Raw genomic sequence first — 17,329 nt, forward strand, 5'->3', positions numbered from 1 at the left:
CTCTCGCTCTGTGTGTGTGTGTGTGTGTGTGTGTGTGTGTGTGTGTGTGTGTGTGTGTGTGTGTGTGTGTGTGTTGGGCCCCATTAGGCATTTAATATTACTCGGGCAAACTAAATGAGAGGCAGCAGAAACCCTACGTGAAACCGTAAAATCTGGCAACCCCGGCAGCTGTGGCCGGCCTCCCTGCCTGCGTTGGATGTTAGCTGTGGTCGATCTGACTGAACCCAAACATCACCCCCAAAGCGGGTACGCCAGGTAGGTAAGCACCATACCCCACTGCTGACAGTTGTAACGTTTAAATTTTGGGACCGGGGGGCACACAGTATTTTTTCTATTCACGTTTCAAACACTGACTTCGCCAAACTTGCTTTGTTTTCCTGGGGTTATTTTCTGGCGGCTAGCACCTAGCTGATAGGTAGCTTCGAGCGTGCTGACGTCACCGGGTTGCCGTAGAGCTAGTAGCGATGGGGACACCGTTGCCCTGGCGACAGCGCTCATAAGTTATCGGCGATTGCTAGCTGCTGTATGAACTTTAACGCTGCAGAAAAAGCTTCAGGTGAAGGCTTTACTTAATAAAACGAATCAAACAAATATCGTGGGTTAAATAGCTTAGGATTTTGGACTGACTCCACCAGCCATTTTTTTTAAACAAGTAGCAGACAGTGGGGTAGCTGTTACCCGGACGACAGCACACACAAGTCATCCGTGCCAGCGAGCATCTGTTTGAAACGCTCCATATACGGCTCGGAGTGCCGCTAACACGCTCCAAAACGTAGTCACATATGGCTTCCTCACTGGTGCCCGACTTTTCATCGGTTATGGTGGTTCTGGAGCGTTTAAAGGAGCTGGACGAATACCTGAAAGAGGAGGAGGTACCGTTTGCACCTGAAGCCAGCCTCCACCTGATGGAGATAACGGCTGCTGTCAGCGAGCTGGAGGCAGACAGGCGTGCTGCTCGTGAACACTTGGAAGTGGAAAGCATAGAAAACAGCAAACTGAGACACCAGATCAACAACATGCGTGAACGAATGAGCAAGGAGATCATGGCTGATGTAGCAGCGGCGCGAGCATCGAATGCCGAGGAGATCCAGCAACTGTGCAAAGATCTCAGCGCAGTCTCTCAGCTCCAAGAGGAAGCTACGAAAATGCAGGAATCCCTTCTCAGCCAAAACAAGTCCCTGTACCTGGAGCGGGATCAGGCAAAGGCTAACCATGATACCACCATGGCTACTCTGAATGATCTACTTCCCCTAAAGTACAGCTCACAGATGCAGCTGAACATGACGTGGGAGAATATAGAGGAGCTGAAGTCCTGCATTGCCGGCGTCGAGCAGGACAGGTTAACCCTGGAGCAGAACATGAAGCTGGAGAGACAAGCCTCCTCTGTGAAAAGAAATGACCTCTTGAAAGAGGTGAGAAACGCTGAGGAGCAGACAGAGCAGCAAAACCACCTGAACAGGAGTAGCAGAAGAGAGCTGGATAGCATTACCAACAAGAAAGACAAAGCCCAGGGACGGCTGGATGAGCTGATGGATGAGTTGGGTAAGGTCAAGAACAACATACACAGACTGAATGTGTCACGGCACCATCATGAGGAGCAGCTGGAAGGGGAAGTCCAAAAGCAGCGGGAGCTGAGGCAACAGAGGGATCTGCTGAAGGAGGAACTGCATGAGTTGGAGGAAGCCTTCAGCCTCACTGTGCAGAACTTGCAAGAGGAAATCGTCACAATGGACAGTAAAATAAAGGAGGGCAGCGCATCAAAACAGCATTTCGAGGCAGCCCTGACTCAGGTCTGTGAGGTGTTCAAGCATCGGCACACTAAAGAGAACTTGGTCAGGGCTGATTATCAGCAGGTCTCCCAGCAGCTGGAGTGGTCCAGGCTGAAGCTGGAGGAGCGTATTGCCTCCATCATCAAGTATGGCAGGGAGATCAAAGAGATGGAGAAGCAGATCAAAGAGCTCAAGGAAACTGATGTAATTGACAAGCGTCTCGTTGAGAGGAATCAGGAAGAGCTACGCAGCAACATGGATGCAGGAGAAAAGAATGTGGGCTGGCTTCAGGAGGAGAAAAGGCGACTCCTGCAGCTCCTGAAGGAGGCAAAGAGGAAACAGGAGGAGCATATTGAGAAAATGACATCTGACATCAGTGGTACCCAGAGAAGATATGAGGAGCTGCTTCAAAAAAAAGAAGCGCTCCTGAGGCAGGAGCCCAAGACCACTGATGCCAGCCTCCTGATGAGGCATGTGACCCGGTCCAAGGAGGAGTACGAAAGGATCGAGAGCCGGCAGCGCCAGGAGTTACAGAAGCTCACCACTGACGTCGACAAGGTTGCTCAGAGTGTTAAGGAGAAGCAGAGGGAGGTGGAGGAGAAGGAAAAGATTCTGAAGAAGGTGGAGGCCGAGTGGAGCGATGAGCAGAACAGGCACCACAGGATGGAAGAGCTTCTCAATGAGCTGAGGAAGAGGAGGAGTGAGCTGGAGCTTTCAATTCAGTCACTGAAGGAGAAAACCAGTGAACTCCTTCAGCCCAAAGAGGAAATGAAGGCTGAGCTGGAGGGGCTGCAAACGTGCCACATCAACACGCTCCACAGACAGGCATCTGAGCTGAGAGCCGTGGAGGTGGGCATCTACGACTGTGGTGTGAAACTGGAGCAAGTCACCGTGGAGAACAGCAGGCTGCAGTTCCATATCAGTCAGATGACGGAGGACATCGAAACAGCCAAACAGGAGGCGCACAAATACTCGCAGGAGGCTCAGAAGTTCAGGCAAGACACAGAGGCATTATGGGAAAGCTTACAGCAAGCCTGGGCGGAGGATTTAATGTTAACCCAGGACCACGAGAGCAGTGAAGGCATCCTGTTCATGTCGATTAGTTCTCTGCTTGACCATCTGAAGAATCGGAAACAGCAGTTGGGAAACTTTAGCACGCTCCTTCACCAACAAATGCTCGACTTCAGCAAACGACTGGGAGACAAGACCACAGCAAAACTATGCAGCTGACTTTATCCAGGATGGCAAGTGGACTGACTTCAGGATGTCAGCCTGCTGTCTGTGCACAGGCAACGTTTGAGCCTGATATTAACCTGTAATGTGGACAAACAAAAGTTTGGTATAAGATGAAGATAATTTGAAATACTTTTTTGTTGTGGTTGGTTCACTTTGTTTCTTGACACAATTATCTGAAAAATGTTACCAGAGGTGGTGCTCGGTCCAATTTAAAACTGAACTTATGGAGTTGATGAATTTTTGAAAGTGGTTTTTGTTTGCGAGATGGGCATAATTGCACTTCTCATGCACTTTCACAAATACAAATCATTTCCTGTGTGACTCCTACCAGCAGATGGCAGAATAGATCTGGCTTTTCCTCAGCGTGACCTTTCGCTGCAGTTACAGGGTCAAACGCACACCCACTTGTACTTCCTCTCAACAAAAACAGGCATACACATGTATCCACAGGCATGTACTCAGAGGGCTAAATACTGGTTTACTAAGACGGAACGAAAAACAAGGCTGCAGCTGCCAAAAAGTCAGTTTTAAGAGGAAGTTGTCATTTTATTCCAGTAAAGAAGGTAAGTCTCCAAAAAGCCCAGAAGTAAACTTTACTTTGACCTAAGGTATCTGTAGCTTTGTGCTTTGGCTGGACCTTCGTTTATATTTAGACAGTTTTGTTCATGTTTTTAATATCTTTGGAGTTCTTTGTCTCTAAATATATCTGCTTATCTCGTGTTCAGGATTCTGTGTGTGGTGTATCTGATGCCACAATACAAGCTGTTCTTTTCTGAGATATTGCTTCATCACTACCTCAAACTGTTGTGGTCAAAAGTAAATCCTTTTTTTAACGATTGGCTTCAGCTGAAGGACACACACGGCTCAGATGTAGTGTTATCAGTCATAACAAGATGTACAAAGACACAAACGCTGATGTTCTCATCTTACATTTAAGATATTTTATCGTTACTAAGGCAGGGGTGCTGAATTCAGTTTCACTAAAGGCCGTGTTTGTTAACATGTTTAAATGCATGTCGTACCTTTCTCAATGTAATTTGGTCCACATTAAACTTCGTTTAACCAAAAGGATTAAGAAAAGAAAACCAGGGTAACTGACAAGGAGCTTACAACAGCTCAAAGGATGATCCTGAATTGGACAGACACTCATAGTTTTGCATCCTGATGTAAGAGCAAAGTCAGAAATCTCTGGTTTTGCTCTTACCCAGCCTCTTTCATAGCCCAGAACATGCCAGCTCACTAGTTGGAAAACAGAGCAAGCTAATAAGAGATCTCTGGTCACGTAGTTTCCCCGTAACTCACAGCCGAGCCTTCTGCCAAAAAAAGCGCTGCAACTCTGAGAATGGAGTCTAGGAAACGCTGTGCTGCAGCTAAACGTCTCACCTCAATTCAACAAATGGCCAAAGTCTCAATTTCCTGCCTGAACATCGAAATGTTGACACAATTGGCCCAAATGTAAAGAAAAAATGTTTCCGGGCTGTGACCGCACGGCTCACTAAAGGCCCTCATTCCACCTCCATGCAATCTGTTTGTGACAGTTTGACCATAAACATGCACATGAGCAAGCTGGAGGTTGTTTCGCAGGCCTCTGGGAATGCTCTTCCTCCGTCTTCTCATCCCTCTGCTGGGCTGAAGCCCTGCTAAGCTATTGTCCAACTCTCCTTGTGTTACTGCCCGTCTCTTGGCCTCTCCTGTGCTGTGAGTCTCTGCAAGCCTGGTTGTGATGGCATGTGTGGATCTGCCATACCAGGGGACCTCCGATCCATTCAGACTACCTGTGTAACCTGAATGGATCGGTGGTACCGTATCATGCTATCAGGAAGTGAAGAGGACAGAGCTGATGAGAGAGTGATGGTCTGTGGTCACCAGCTGAACCATTCCCTACAGTAATTGGGGGTTGTCTCGGTGTCTCTCCAGCACCTGTTGTACTTTGAATCCAAAACAATGGTTCATGTTCCCTAACCTCTGGATATATCCATGAAATTTAAACTGACTTTGTGTCGATTTTTGTTTTCTAGATAATGTAATTTAAAAATGGCCCCTCATGAAATGATACTAGAAAAATGTATAAAAATACCCATGGGATGAGAGAAAGTTCAGAGTGGCTTAGCGTAACACAGAGAGTTAAAAAGAGAAAACTGTTTCTCAGCTGGATAGACGTTAAAGCCTGCAGCAAAGTTCTGTCTACGACACAAACTGTCAAACTGAAACGTCGAGCAGCTGATCTGCATACAGACTGCTTTCGTTTGAGCTTCTTTTTAAGACGCTCTTACCGTGTAAGACAAACTGCTGGTGGGTGCAGGCAGCTAAAAACATTCTTCTCGTGCATGTGGTTTTGATGAAGCACCTTTCTGTTATTTTAAGGTAAAAACAATGGGGAAAAAACTATTTATTAGTGAGGGCCTGTCAGACACATCCTTCAGGGGAATCCCCATCACTGGCCCAGACAGATCTAACAAGTTTCTATTGGCCCCGGGCCATCAGACTCTGTTATGTTGAACCTTTTAAATGTTTCCTAATTTAACTTAAAAGCAGCAGTGGCGCGTTCACATCACAAGATCACACACGTAGTTAAAGCTGTTTCAGCTCCTCTAAAAGGCACAAACTCATAAAATCCCCCTCACAGAAATCTGACAAGGCAGCTGCCCTCAATATGGAAATGTCAATACACCACCAGAGGATCCAGTGACAACTCTCTGGCCCCTCCCTCCTGCCAACACTCGTGCACTTAGTCACAGTTACACAGATTTACTACAGGTCGTCTACAGGATGTAGGTCATCCTGACCACACAGCGGCATGCACGTGAATGCTCAGTGGTCTTGATGTTTGTGATTCTGCTACAGTTAAAAATGACTTCGTCTTTGTTAAAATCAGCTGTGATAAGCTTAAGGTATGGGTTGTGCATGGTCAGCGTGCAGGTATGAGTCATCCTCTAAAATTAGATGTTTTGTTGTTGTTGCTGATAAACTACAGCAAATGTGTTTTTGTGGGCTCACAGAACATCTGATGTGGTGTAGACAGCTACCAACTCGGGGAAGTATTTCTACTAGAAAAGAAGCGTGATGATTGTAATGTGCACCGAACAAACAGCTGCTCTGTAACAATGCAGCAGCCACACAGTAGCAAAGATTCAACAGCAAAGTAACAGAGTGAATAAAATGTAGTTTGGAAAAATAACAAACAATAAATCTATAAAAAGATCAATAAAAGGTCTGTACATCCGGTGTTTACAATTTGCAAAGTACAGACGTTAGGTAACTATAGGTTACTATCCCTGCAAATCCCCGTCCTTTATATTATATTTGACTTTAAACTGAGTTATGTTTGGACATGTGTTAATTCCACACAATTTTACACCACATGTGGATATAGAAACCTCAGCTGGTCCTCTGAAACTGTCCATCTTCAGATTTAATGTAGCCCGACCGATTTCTACAAGATTCAAATATTTTGATTATTAAAAACAAAAATTGTGTTCATGTGTGCTCAGTATGATTTGGTTCCATGTGTTTACACAGTCATTTCCCAGCACCGGTGTTTATCTGTTTGCGTTTAATATGAGGTGTTTCAAAATACTAGATCTGATTCTTCCAGCTAAATCGCCGTCGTTCTAATGATTCTGTCGGATTTGTTTTTCCACTTTTCACCTAATTGCCTTTAGATGTTGATATGTTCTTAATGCTTTTGCACAGAAATCTAAAATATACACCTGGTGTTCTGCATTGTAGTCATTACCATCATCTGCCTGCAGACTGGTCATTTTATTAGTTGCAGCTGTCTGATGCAGTCCAGTGCAGATGCACTGCCATAGGTGCAGCTTTTCTTTCTATGCATTTGGCAGGTTGGAAAAATACAGGCTGCCACATAAAAAGTATCTAGAGACATAAAGAGAAAACATTTGAAACCAGATTTATGTACCGATAAAAGTTCAGCAGATGCAGGTGAACAGCAGCAAAAATAGATCTACTTTTACTATTGAATATCTAGATGAATGCACAATTACACTTTGCAAAGTAAAGTTAGGTAAAGGTAAGAAGTGGACCAAACCACTGTGAGGTAGATGAGGGGGCGTCTATCCCTCAAAATTGAATGAATTGCTTTCCATCTGTTATTTTAGCTGAAAGCTTTCTCTGTAGGTAATGTTATTTAATATTATATCATTAAATACTTACAGTGATGCAAAAAGGTGAGCCAGAACTCCTTAATCCCCCTCCCCCCTTTTCATTGATGTGCCATTGCCAACCCCAGAGCTGCGCTTTTGCCCCACCCCTGATCACTTGGTATCTTGCAGGGAGTGTCAGAAATATGTGGAGTAGCCGGTAATGTTGGCAACGCCCACTCACGTTTCTGCTTCTTTTGCTCATCCAGCTGATCTCGTTGTACTAAAGTGAAAAAGAAGGTTTAAAAGATTTAAAATCATCCGCCGCAGCTGCTCTTTGTGCGTCTCCTGATAGATCCTGTGTGTTTCTCTCTTTTCTTTTATAAACATATTAACAGTCCCAAGCCTGCAGTGTTGGAGCAAGTCTGCCAATGATGTCCTTTCTTCATTTTCTCTGCTCACCATTCGTCCCGACAGAATAGTTTTAAACAGATATTAGTCTTCTTGTTGCACGCGTCCTTTAAGGTGACCCAAGTATAAGATCAGACGTGATCGTAGATATGAGAAATGAATACTGTCCCAGGGGAGTTTTATTTTTCCATGTCCAAAAAAATATTTGAGCTGTTTTTGATTTCGAACATGTAAAAATAAATAAAATAGAATACATGGAAAACAGAAAAGCAAAGTAAAAAAATAAACTGCGTTTCCACAATGTGAAAAGATTTTACCTTATTACCTTTATGTTTAGCTTATTTAAATTGCACAGTAATGCCTGTACATAGCGTGTCAGCAAATTCTTTAACTTGAACAAAGTGATCACATGAGGAAGTTGCTCAAGTTTAGACAACACCCACATGTATTGTTTTAACCCACTACAAGATCGTTAATCAACTTGTCCATCTTTGTCTTGCAAGGCTGCATCCTGTGCAGCCTCGTATGCAATCACCAGATAAGAAGTTGTTTTTTCCTAACTTGTACTCCACCCATGAGTGATACGTGAGTAAGCAGTATATAATAAAGTCTGACCAGATGCCTGGCGTGCTTTGCCTACACATTTCTGTAGTCGACGGAACGTGTCAGGCAATCGTCCATGTACATGAATTAACTCTGGGCCCGTGATTCTTTGCTTTCCTTACATTTCTTGGTCCTCCGAGTCGGAGTTGGAAAAAGCAACTTGATTGTTGTGACTCCAAACCAGAGATCTACCTGTATCCTGTCGCCGTCGGGGGGCCGTACGGCAGACTGTCGACAGCCTCCTCAAGGAAGGAGCGAAAGTCCTGGGACGTAAAAAATTCGGGTCCAGGCCGGTTAAGCGGTCCACGACGCTGGGATCCAGTGTAAGACCTCAAACATAGACGGAGAGATCTTGGAAAGGTAAAGAATCCACTCAATCACACTCGCGTAAAACGGAAATAGGTTTCACCCGCCAAAAGGGTTTGACAGTCTAATCCACTGTACGGATTTCTAAAAATACGTGTAATAAGGTTAACCCACTGTAAGGGTTCATAGGACTAATCCGCCGAAAGGATTGTAAAGTAAAACACGTTAAAGGTCTCACCCGCCGTAAGGGTTTAGGAGTGATCCGCCGTAAGGATCTGCGCGACTGTGTATAAATGTCTGTTTTCTGTGTGTGGGAAGTAAGCATCTTATTGTGCTGTCAAAATCACTTAACTACTTCCATTGTTACTGTCTTTTTATTTACTGTAAGGAGCTCAAGTACTGGTGACAAAGGGGAAAGGTTGGGTTTCATCCCATAAAACTGGCACCGCTTCATGAGTAGTATTAAGTAGAAGGGCGTGTCAGCAACCACCCCCGCGTCTCGTGCCAGAGACGGCTCTGCAGTTGTGTGATAATGGGTAATCAGCCCACCAAACTCACTGCTGACGAGCAGTGGCTAGAGAAAAATGTCCAGGCGCCGGACAAATTAGTGTTTATACATGGAGATCAAAGTAGTTTAAAGGCTGTAATTTCACAGATGATGAGTTTATCACTCGCAACATACGCAGATGTACCACAAACCGATGAAGATCATGAAGACTTCTTTTCCTATTTGTTAAATGAAGATGAGGTGCAACTAATTATGTAGTAACTGAAAATGTGAAAGACAAGTAGTTACTTACTGATGACTATGATGTAGACTCTGATACAAGTGTCTAAGTTGCCCATAAAAAACAGCAAATGCATTCTATGATGAACTAACTGAAAATACATGTTGTAAGAAGTTATGTCCTGATAAATGATATGTGTTTTGCCGTACAATTCAAATTGCTAAAAACAGGCGGGAATGTGAAAAGATTTTAACTTATTACCTTTATGTTTAGCTTATTTAAATTGCACAGTAATGCCTGTACATAGCGTGTCAGCAAATTCTTTAACTTGAACAAAGTGATCACATGAGGAAGTTGCTCAAGTTTAGACAACACCCACATGTATTGTTTTAACCCACTACAAGATCGTTAATCAACTTGTCCATCTTTGTCTTGCAAGGCTGCATCCTGTGCAGCCTCGTATGCAATCACCAGATAAGAAGTTGTTTTTTCCTAACTTGTACTCCACCCGTAAATGGTAAATGGACTGATTCTTATATAGCGCTTTTCTACTCTATCGGAGTACTCAAAGCGCTCTATACAACATGCCACATTCACCCAATCACACCCATTCTCACAAGCACTTTATCTATACTTTAGTGCTATCTAACTACATTCACACACATTCATACTCCGATGGATGCATCGGAGAGCAACTTGGGGTTAGTATCTTGCCCAAGGATACTTGACATGCAAACTGGAGGAGCCAAGGATCGAACCACCAACCTTCCGATCAGTAGGTGACCTGCTCTACCTTCTGAGCTGCAGCCACCCCATGAGTGTTACGTGAGTAAGCAGTATATAATAAAGTCTGACCAGATGCCTGGCGCGCTTTGCCTACACGTTTCTGTAGTCGACGGAACGTGTCAGGCAATCGTCCATGTACATGAATTAACTCTGGACCCGTGATTCTTTGCTTTCCTGAGGTTTTTCTCCTTACACACAAACATCTCAAGATACCCCACACTTTACATGCTCGAAAAGGAATTAATAATTTACAAAGTTCATTGATATATATAATTGTTTATTTGTAGTGCTACGAGAGACATTATACGAAGAATCGACCTGGCGCTCGGTGAACCAGTCAGTCGAAATCTCGCCCTGCACTTAAACAGCCCAACAACAGAGAATTAATTGTAGAGGATTCATCGTGGTCAGGTCTGTGTAACGAATAGAATGTCTCTATTGTTACTGTAACATCCAAATATGTGAACTCTCAACAGTGAAACGATCACTTAACAGTCACTCCAGATTACTCCATTCTCTCAAATTGCACAAAGCACATTCAAATGGACATTGCAGCATTTAGTGCTTGTACAATATCCGCTCACACAGACAGAAAGCCCTTAGAAACAGCATAGAAAAAAGGGGCTTGTGTGAATGGGTGAATGAAGCAAGTTGTGTAAAGCAGTCCATTTATAAGAACCAGTCCATTTACCAGATAAACCAGTGAATGTTATCTCGTGTAAGATCTGTAAATGCTTCAGCAGCCTGTTATTGTTTGTGTCTGAAAAGTTGATTGACAGGTTGGAAAACTAGAGCATGTGTGGAAAAAAACTGTCATAGCACTGCTGAATGGTTAATTATAGTTGTGTGTGTGTGTGCGTGCGCGCTGCTGTTGCAACAGCCAAAATAAGGAAGTTGTTACCACACGTTCACACGCTGTGCTCTCACAGAGTGATTAGAAACTATTAACACAGTGTACTCGGGTGATAGGTGTTATGGTGTATCAGCGAGGATGAGTGCGGGTTATCGTGTTTTTGTGTGCCTCTATATTTAGTCGAGGGCCAAGTCGCCACTCAACAGGTTTGCCCCGCTCTCTCTCTCTCTCTCTCTCTCTCTTTGACTTTGTCGCTCTCTCCCTCCTCTCTCTGTCTCTGTCTCTCTCTCTCTGTCTGGCACATGACCTCTAATGCTCCATATGGTCCTCTGACGTCTGCGCTTCATAATTCCTCTTCCTCTCTCTCTCTCTGAGGCTTTATATGCAGCAGTGACAAGTCATAGTTATTTCCACACACAGACCGCACATCTGTCACTGTCTCCTGACACACTGCAGACGTTTAGCCTCCCGAGCGGACAGGCAGCACATCTGTTAGGTAGCATTAAAAAGAGCCAGTAAGGACATTTAACTAAGGAGTACCGTGGACATTGCAGAGGAGCATAATGGAGACTCTGGGTAAGAAGAAGCTTTTTCTTTTGGGTGTTTTGGTCGTCAGTAGCTGCTATTTTAGTCTTATTAGAGAAGATGGAGTTTTTGGACATGTGGTTTTTGCTACATACAAAAAAACTGTGGGGTTTAATTTAGTCAGCCTTGAAATAAATTTGTTTGTTTACGCATATTTGACACATTTCTGTTCAGTAAGTAAACACAGAGTCTTTGCTTTACGCTTCTATGTGAAAAGTTACGTGGTCACCACTGCAAGAAAAGGACCCTGGCCTTGCTGTGTGATTGAATTAAAGCATTATTGTTACATATTAATAAATAATATACTAATATAAATGTTGACAGAATGAAGATGCTTGTTTAAACGTGCTGCTGTCAAAGGAGCTTGCAAAGACGCTTTTCTTTGCAAGCTCCTTTGACTACGATGACCTGGATGACTGAGAACCTTCACAGACATAAACGTGCTGCTGTTCTCCGTCTGTTTCCCGCCAGACTGCACGGATCCTAAACATCCAGCTCCTTTTATAGTCACGTAGTTCTGGTCTGGGAGAGCTGAGAGGAAAAGTTGGATGTCAGAATTTTTATGTCGGAGCAGAGGTCAATCTGATCTCTGCAGCATGTTTTTTGTCCAATTTAAGGAACTTGGAGTGCGCGTATGGGCTCAAAATGTGGTCATAAATATTTTGTACTTGTAAAACGAGATTTGTGTGTGTAAAAAGAATTTGTGCGTGCGTAAAAAAGATTTGTGTGTGGACCCTGCAAGTTACAAGTACGAATTTTGACCCTATTTTTCTTCCTTTCATCTGATTGGTCAATGTCATGTCCATCACAAATGTAACAATCCAATCAGAGAACAGTCGGAGGGGCACTTTTTTGAACATTTAGAGATGCAAGATTATTGCTTTTTGTGTTTGCACCTCTTTCAGTGTCTCTCGGTATAACATCTGCCCAATCTGAACCACTTTGCTTTCTGAAGTTGTTGCGGTTAGATGCTGTTCATAACTAAAAGTTGTTTTCTGTGTTTAACATTTTTTGGGGGGAAGCTTTTGTCACTTTTATAAAAAATTTTGTCAACTTGGATATCTGAACTTCAGCTTCTCTCCTCTGCTCTGTTTCACCGGTGAAACCCAAACAGCTCCTCTGAGAATCTGTCCCCAGCTCCACATTTGTTTTCTTAGGTTTCCTGCGTGTGAAACACCGAGTCACTGCTTGTTTCGCTCAAGCATAGAAACGTGCCAACAAGATGCAAAGCCTTCTTTGGAAGGGGTCTTTTACTCTGAGTTTGTTAGCTGACTGTTTAATCCAGCTCAGTCTCTGACACACCCTGGGAAGCGCACGTGTTATTTTTAGGTTTAATGAGTTTGGTCACGTGTAAGCCGACAGATGCTGCTGAAGCAGAACAAAAGGCTGAGTCGCAGCTGTCACTTTGGGGGTTTGTTTCATCTGGGCTGCTCCAGCTGTGATGGCTCGGTCCTTACACGACAACCTGAGCTGAAGCTCAACAAACAAAGAGCAGATTATTCTTTCCATAAAAGGACAGATGTGTGTTACCTTCAGTTTATACGTCATGTTAGAAATCACATGCTTCACTGTCGCTCTGATTTTCCTCCTCACCAGTGTATCCGATGGGTGGAGGGGCCACGAAGCTGTACAACGCTCTGACTCAGCCCCTCAGCAGCACCAGCTCTCTTCTCCCCTTCCCTTCTTCACACCTGAACCCCCAGCTACCTGCATTCACAAAGCTGGATCCAGATTTCTGCCCGGTAGGTTTTCGTCTTTTTCTTTTGTCTTCAGACTTTTTATTTTAAATTTTGAAGGTTTTCATCTAAATATTAAGTGTCGTCTCTCCTTCTGTCGATGGAGCAGGAGGGGTCCTCTCTGTGTCCCCCTGATGCAGAGGAGCTGCTTCGTCAGTGCGAGGAGGCCCTCAGGGACCGACCACCTCGCTTCGACAGGAAATTCGTTCACCTCGGCGATGGAGACGGCGCCCCCAGCAGTGTCATCAGGGTGATGCAATGGAACATCCTGGCTCAAGGTAGAGTGCACTCACTAAGATGGACTGTAGTTTAGGATTCATCTCTCCATCACTCAGGGACCCTTCGGAGAAACTGAATATTCACACTTTCTGAGTCTGTTTTAGAGGAACACAAAACACATGGTGGATAATGTTGTTACTGAAGTCCAGTCTCCACTTCCTCCTGTCCTGCAGCTCTGGGCGAAGGACTCGACAATTTTGTCATGTGTCCTTTGGAGGCCCTCAGCTGGTCCCGCAGGAAGTACCTCATCGTGGAGGAAGTCCTCACCTACCGCCCCCACATCGTGTGCATGCAGGAAGTCGACCACTACTACGACACCTTGCAGCCGGTGCTGGCAGGTTTGGGTTACAGCAGCCACTTCTGCCCCAAGCCGTGGTCTCCATGCCTGGGCGTTGAGGGCAACAACGGCCCTGACGGCTGCGCGCTGTTCTACGACGAGTCGCGCTTCGAGCTCCTCGACAGCGTCAACATACGACTCTCTGCCATGAGGATTCCAACCAATCAGGTGGGGAAAATAAATTTTCTCAGGTGTAGTATTTCTGGAGCTTTAGCCTTTTTGGGAAAAATAAAACTACAACACTCTAACTCGCTGCTCTCTGATCGCAGGTTGCCATAGTGACCACGCTGCGCTGTCGGATCACGGGTAAATGCGTGTGCGTGGCCGTGACCCATCTGAAGGCTCGTTCTGGCTGGGAGTGGCTCCGCAGCACTCAGGGGTCAGACCTGCTTTGGCATCTCCAGAATGTGGTCCAGAAGCAGCCCGGCGACCCCGCCGCCGACATACCTCTGCTCATATGCGGGGATTTCAACGCAGTCCCAAATGAGGAGGTGTATCGGCGCTTCGCCACATCGCCTTTCGGCTTGGACTCGGCCTACAAGAAACTCAGCCGGGACGGTTTGACGGAGCCGGAGTACACGACGTGGAAGATTCGGCCCACGGGGGAGTGCTGCAGCACTCTGGACTACATCTGGTACACTAAGGACACGCTGAGAGTGGATGCCGTCTTGGACATGCCCACCGAGGAGGAGATCGGGCCAAACAGACTTCCGTCCTTTAGTTATCCGTCCGACCACCTCTCTCTGGTTTGCGACTTCAGCTTCAAGGAGGAGGAGTGGGAAGGAAACAACAAACCGGCACACCGGAAGTGATGACGCTGTGGAGTTGAGGTTAGCGCTTCCTCCTTCTCGCTTTATTGTGTGACCAGGAGGTCACATGCGAGTGATGAAGACAGTGTGCCAAGACTTTAATGGGACACTGTGTACCTCTGCAGCACGAGATATTCCAGCCGCAGGTGTGCTTTACCTGTCGTCAGACTGCACACACGTACTTTAAGAACTCAGTGTTGTGCTTCATGCTGCTGATGCACTACAGACATGGTCTGAGTATCACACATATGAGGTGGAATCAGGAGGTTTCTCACCTCTTAGCATCCCGCAGGCCACTCAGGGTAGATTTTCAGAAAACCGTGTTTCCCTCTCTGGATCTGTCACCAATGACCTGATGGATGTTAAGAGATTAAAATGAGTGAATTTTTCTATTTGTATTAAAAAATAAAAAAGGGCACGACACAGTCTGGAAATGCATCGGACGTCGTCTGCTGTCTTCTTTTCTGGCGACAACACAAATCTGTGCCAAGACCTTATGTTTATGCACCTTTTTTTTTCTTTTTTGAAATTTTGATGAATGCAGATAAATTAAAAACTAATAAAGATCAATGGTTGCTTGACAGTAGCCGATAGTTTTGTGACTTGATATTGGTTCCTTCTTAAGCTCTCCACACCACAGACAGTAGTAAGGAAGGGCGCAGCCACGGTGACGTCACACACTGACCCAGGAGCTGAGCGTCTTTGCATCATTGCATCGTCATTTTGGCGTTTGGTAACCGAATGTGACGAGCATGCGTATAGCCCTCCATTCTGACTCACAAAATAGACTTCATGCTTTGTTCAGTATTAGTACGTGGCCATTCTGCAGTATTGTGGTCTCTGATCTTTAGTCATAGTCACCTTCGTATCTGATGTAGATGAGAACCTTTAGGTAGATGAGAACCTTTCTCATCTACATCTACAACTACTGGAAACTGTGTGCCAGTTTTGGTTGCTTAACTCATGATCACATAAGATGAACTGAAACTAGTAGCTTGTCAGCTGAGGGTGTGTTTTAAAAAAACAATCATCTGATTTCACAGAGCTTTACTTCCCACAGCTGTTCGCCGATAACGATCGAGCGGACAGCTGTTGTGCGTCCAGAGGGGCGCACTGTTGAGGATTGGTGAACATTGTACATTTTGTATGTAAAAATTACTATTCAGCCATTCATTTTAATATTTACCACAACTTTCCATGTACGTTACTTTAAAAGCCTTTTGAAATCAGATGATTCTTTTTGATCCACCCTCTAATTTTAGCGCCAGAGGCGTCGCCCCCTTTTCATGATATAAAAGAAAACACTTTCCATCTTTTAGATCATCAACAGGGGTGTCAGTTTTAACATTCGGAAGTTAAGTCCATCTTTTCTGTTGTCTGTGGTGCACGGAAAGCGTCTACCTCCACATTACCGCATTGTTCTCGAATGTGATTGGTCAATATTGGCACTTTATTCTACAGGTGGATTACAAACAGAAGCCAGGCCTCTCGTCCCCTTCCTGCGAACATTTTTTTTTATAGACGTTACAGACTAAATAATAAGAAGCTGCCCGCTCCCTCTCTCATGCCTCTTTTGATCTGCTTTGCCTGCAGTGATGAGTCAGCTGTCGTTTGCAAGGTTAAAAATTTGGCATGTCAGGAATGTTTTTGTCTTTATTGTTGTCTTCCGGTACCTCCCGTGCAGACTTGGCAGGTAACACCAAATAACTGAAAATCTGATGAAATCATTTGTAAAATAAATAGAAACGAAGCCCTTTCTTCACATTAAGGCCAAATTCCTACTGACCCCACCTGTGTGATGATTGCAACTGTGTGAGAAAGTTGTTTTTTTTCTTATAATTAACTAAAACTAGATGTGCTTTCAGTTGTTTACTTGTGATATGACAATAAAGAGTTGATTCCAAAAATAAAAGGCCTGTTTCCTCTTCTTATCCAGGTGTACGAGTGTTTGCTTTTTTATTTCCATGTTTAGGTTTCGAGATAATTTTGAGATCACCTAAAAAAAACAATGGAGCTGAATGGAATCCGGATTTGTCAAAACAAAGACGTTTTGCACAACTGAATTTCACCCAGATTCTTGTCTTTATTGCCTTCGACGATAAAGTTCAGTGAACTCAAATTGAATGCAGAAAGGCTGCCCTGTGCGTGCTTCTCATGAGTAAATATTAGCACTGTATGAAGTAACTGCTGTATTTGTGACGTGACCGTTTGTTTGGGAAATAAGTTTGATGATGTACAAAAAGCTCGAGATTATAGTCTAAAACAGCTTTTTTACAGGTGGCTCAGATTCTCAGAATTTGAGAAATTTCTTTAACTCTTCAAACCCTTTTTCACTTTCATGTGTGAAATAATATTAAGAGACTCACATGACCCTTTTCATATCGGATGGTAAAAACAGAACTTCTGCTTCTTGTGTTCAGCTTTGTGCTGATAAACAAAGTAGCTCGGATATTAAAAATGTAGTTTATTGCTTAACTTTAACATCTACCTGCACCGCAGCTCAGCAGAAACCGACAGTCGCCTCAAGCCTCTTTATTTTGTAAGGTATACAGAAACTCCAACAATCAGATGACCCTCTATGACCGAGCACTTTACGAAACTGGGAAGGAAAAACTCCCTTTTACTAGGAACCGGTCGGCCACGACCAGTTGAGGGTGAAGGGAGGGACAAAGACGCGCTGTGGAAGAGAGCCAGAGATTAACAATAACTAATGATGCACTCAGCGCATCATGGGAAGCCCCCAAAACCCTAGAGCTATCACAGCGCAACCAGGGAACATTCAGGGTCACCT

At 44.4% G+C, this 17,329-nt stretch overlaps 2 protein-coding genes across 6 annotated transcripts; both read left to right on the top strand.

The window, feature by feature from the left end:
- The first annotated feature begins 48 nt into the window (after window positions 1-48).
- On the top strand, window positions 49-16,758 carry noctb (nocturnin b). 5 transcript variants are annotated; one of them, XM_085163905.1, is made up of 5 exons: window positions 49-259; window positions 12,974-13,119; window positions 13,220-13,391; window positions 13,566-13,897; window positions 13,999-16,758. In XM_085163905.1, exons 2-5 carry the CDS (start codon window positions 12,982-12,984, stop codon window positions 14,539-14,541), a joined length of 1,185 nt encoding a protein of 394 aa, XP_085020031.1. In that variant the 5' UTR covers window positions 49-259; window positions 12,974-12,981; the 3' UTR covers window positions 14,542-16,758. The 5 variants fall into 5 exon arrangements, with proteins under 5 accessions (XP_085020031.1, XP_085020029.1, XP_085020030.1 ...); XM_085163903.1 differs by having other exon boundaries at window positions 50-255; window positions 13,999-16,757; XM_085163904.1 differs by lacking the exon at window positions 49-259 and adding an exon at window positions 3,456-3,568 and having other exon boundaries at window positions 13,999-16,757.
- On the top strand, window positions 267-3,464 carry ccdc175 (coiled-coil domain containing 175). The gene has a single exon (XM_085163885.1). The coding sequence runs from the start codon at window positions 783-785 to the stop codon at window positions 2,997-2,999; it is 2,217 nt and encodes a 738-aa protein (XP_085020011.1). The 5' UTR covers window positions 267-782; the 3' UTR covers window positions 3,000-3,464.
- Window positions 16,759-17,329: the final 571 nt, after the last annotated feature.

The sequence above is a fragment of the Neolamprologus multifasciatus genome, chromosome 6, assembly GCF_963576455.1.
Source record: "Neolamprologus multifasciatus chromosome 6, fNeoMul1.2, whole genome shotgun sequence".
NCBI classification, from domain to species: Eukaryota; Metazoa; Chordata; class Actinopteri; order Cichliformes; family Cichlidae; genus Neolamprologus; species Neolamprologus multifasciatus.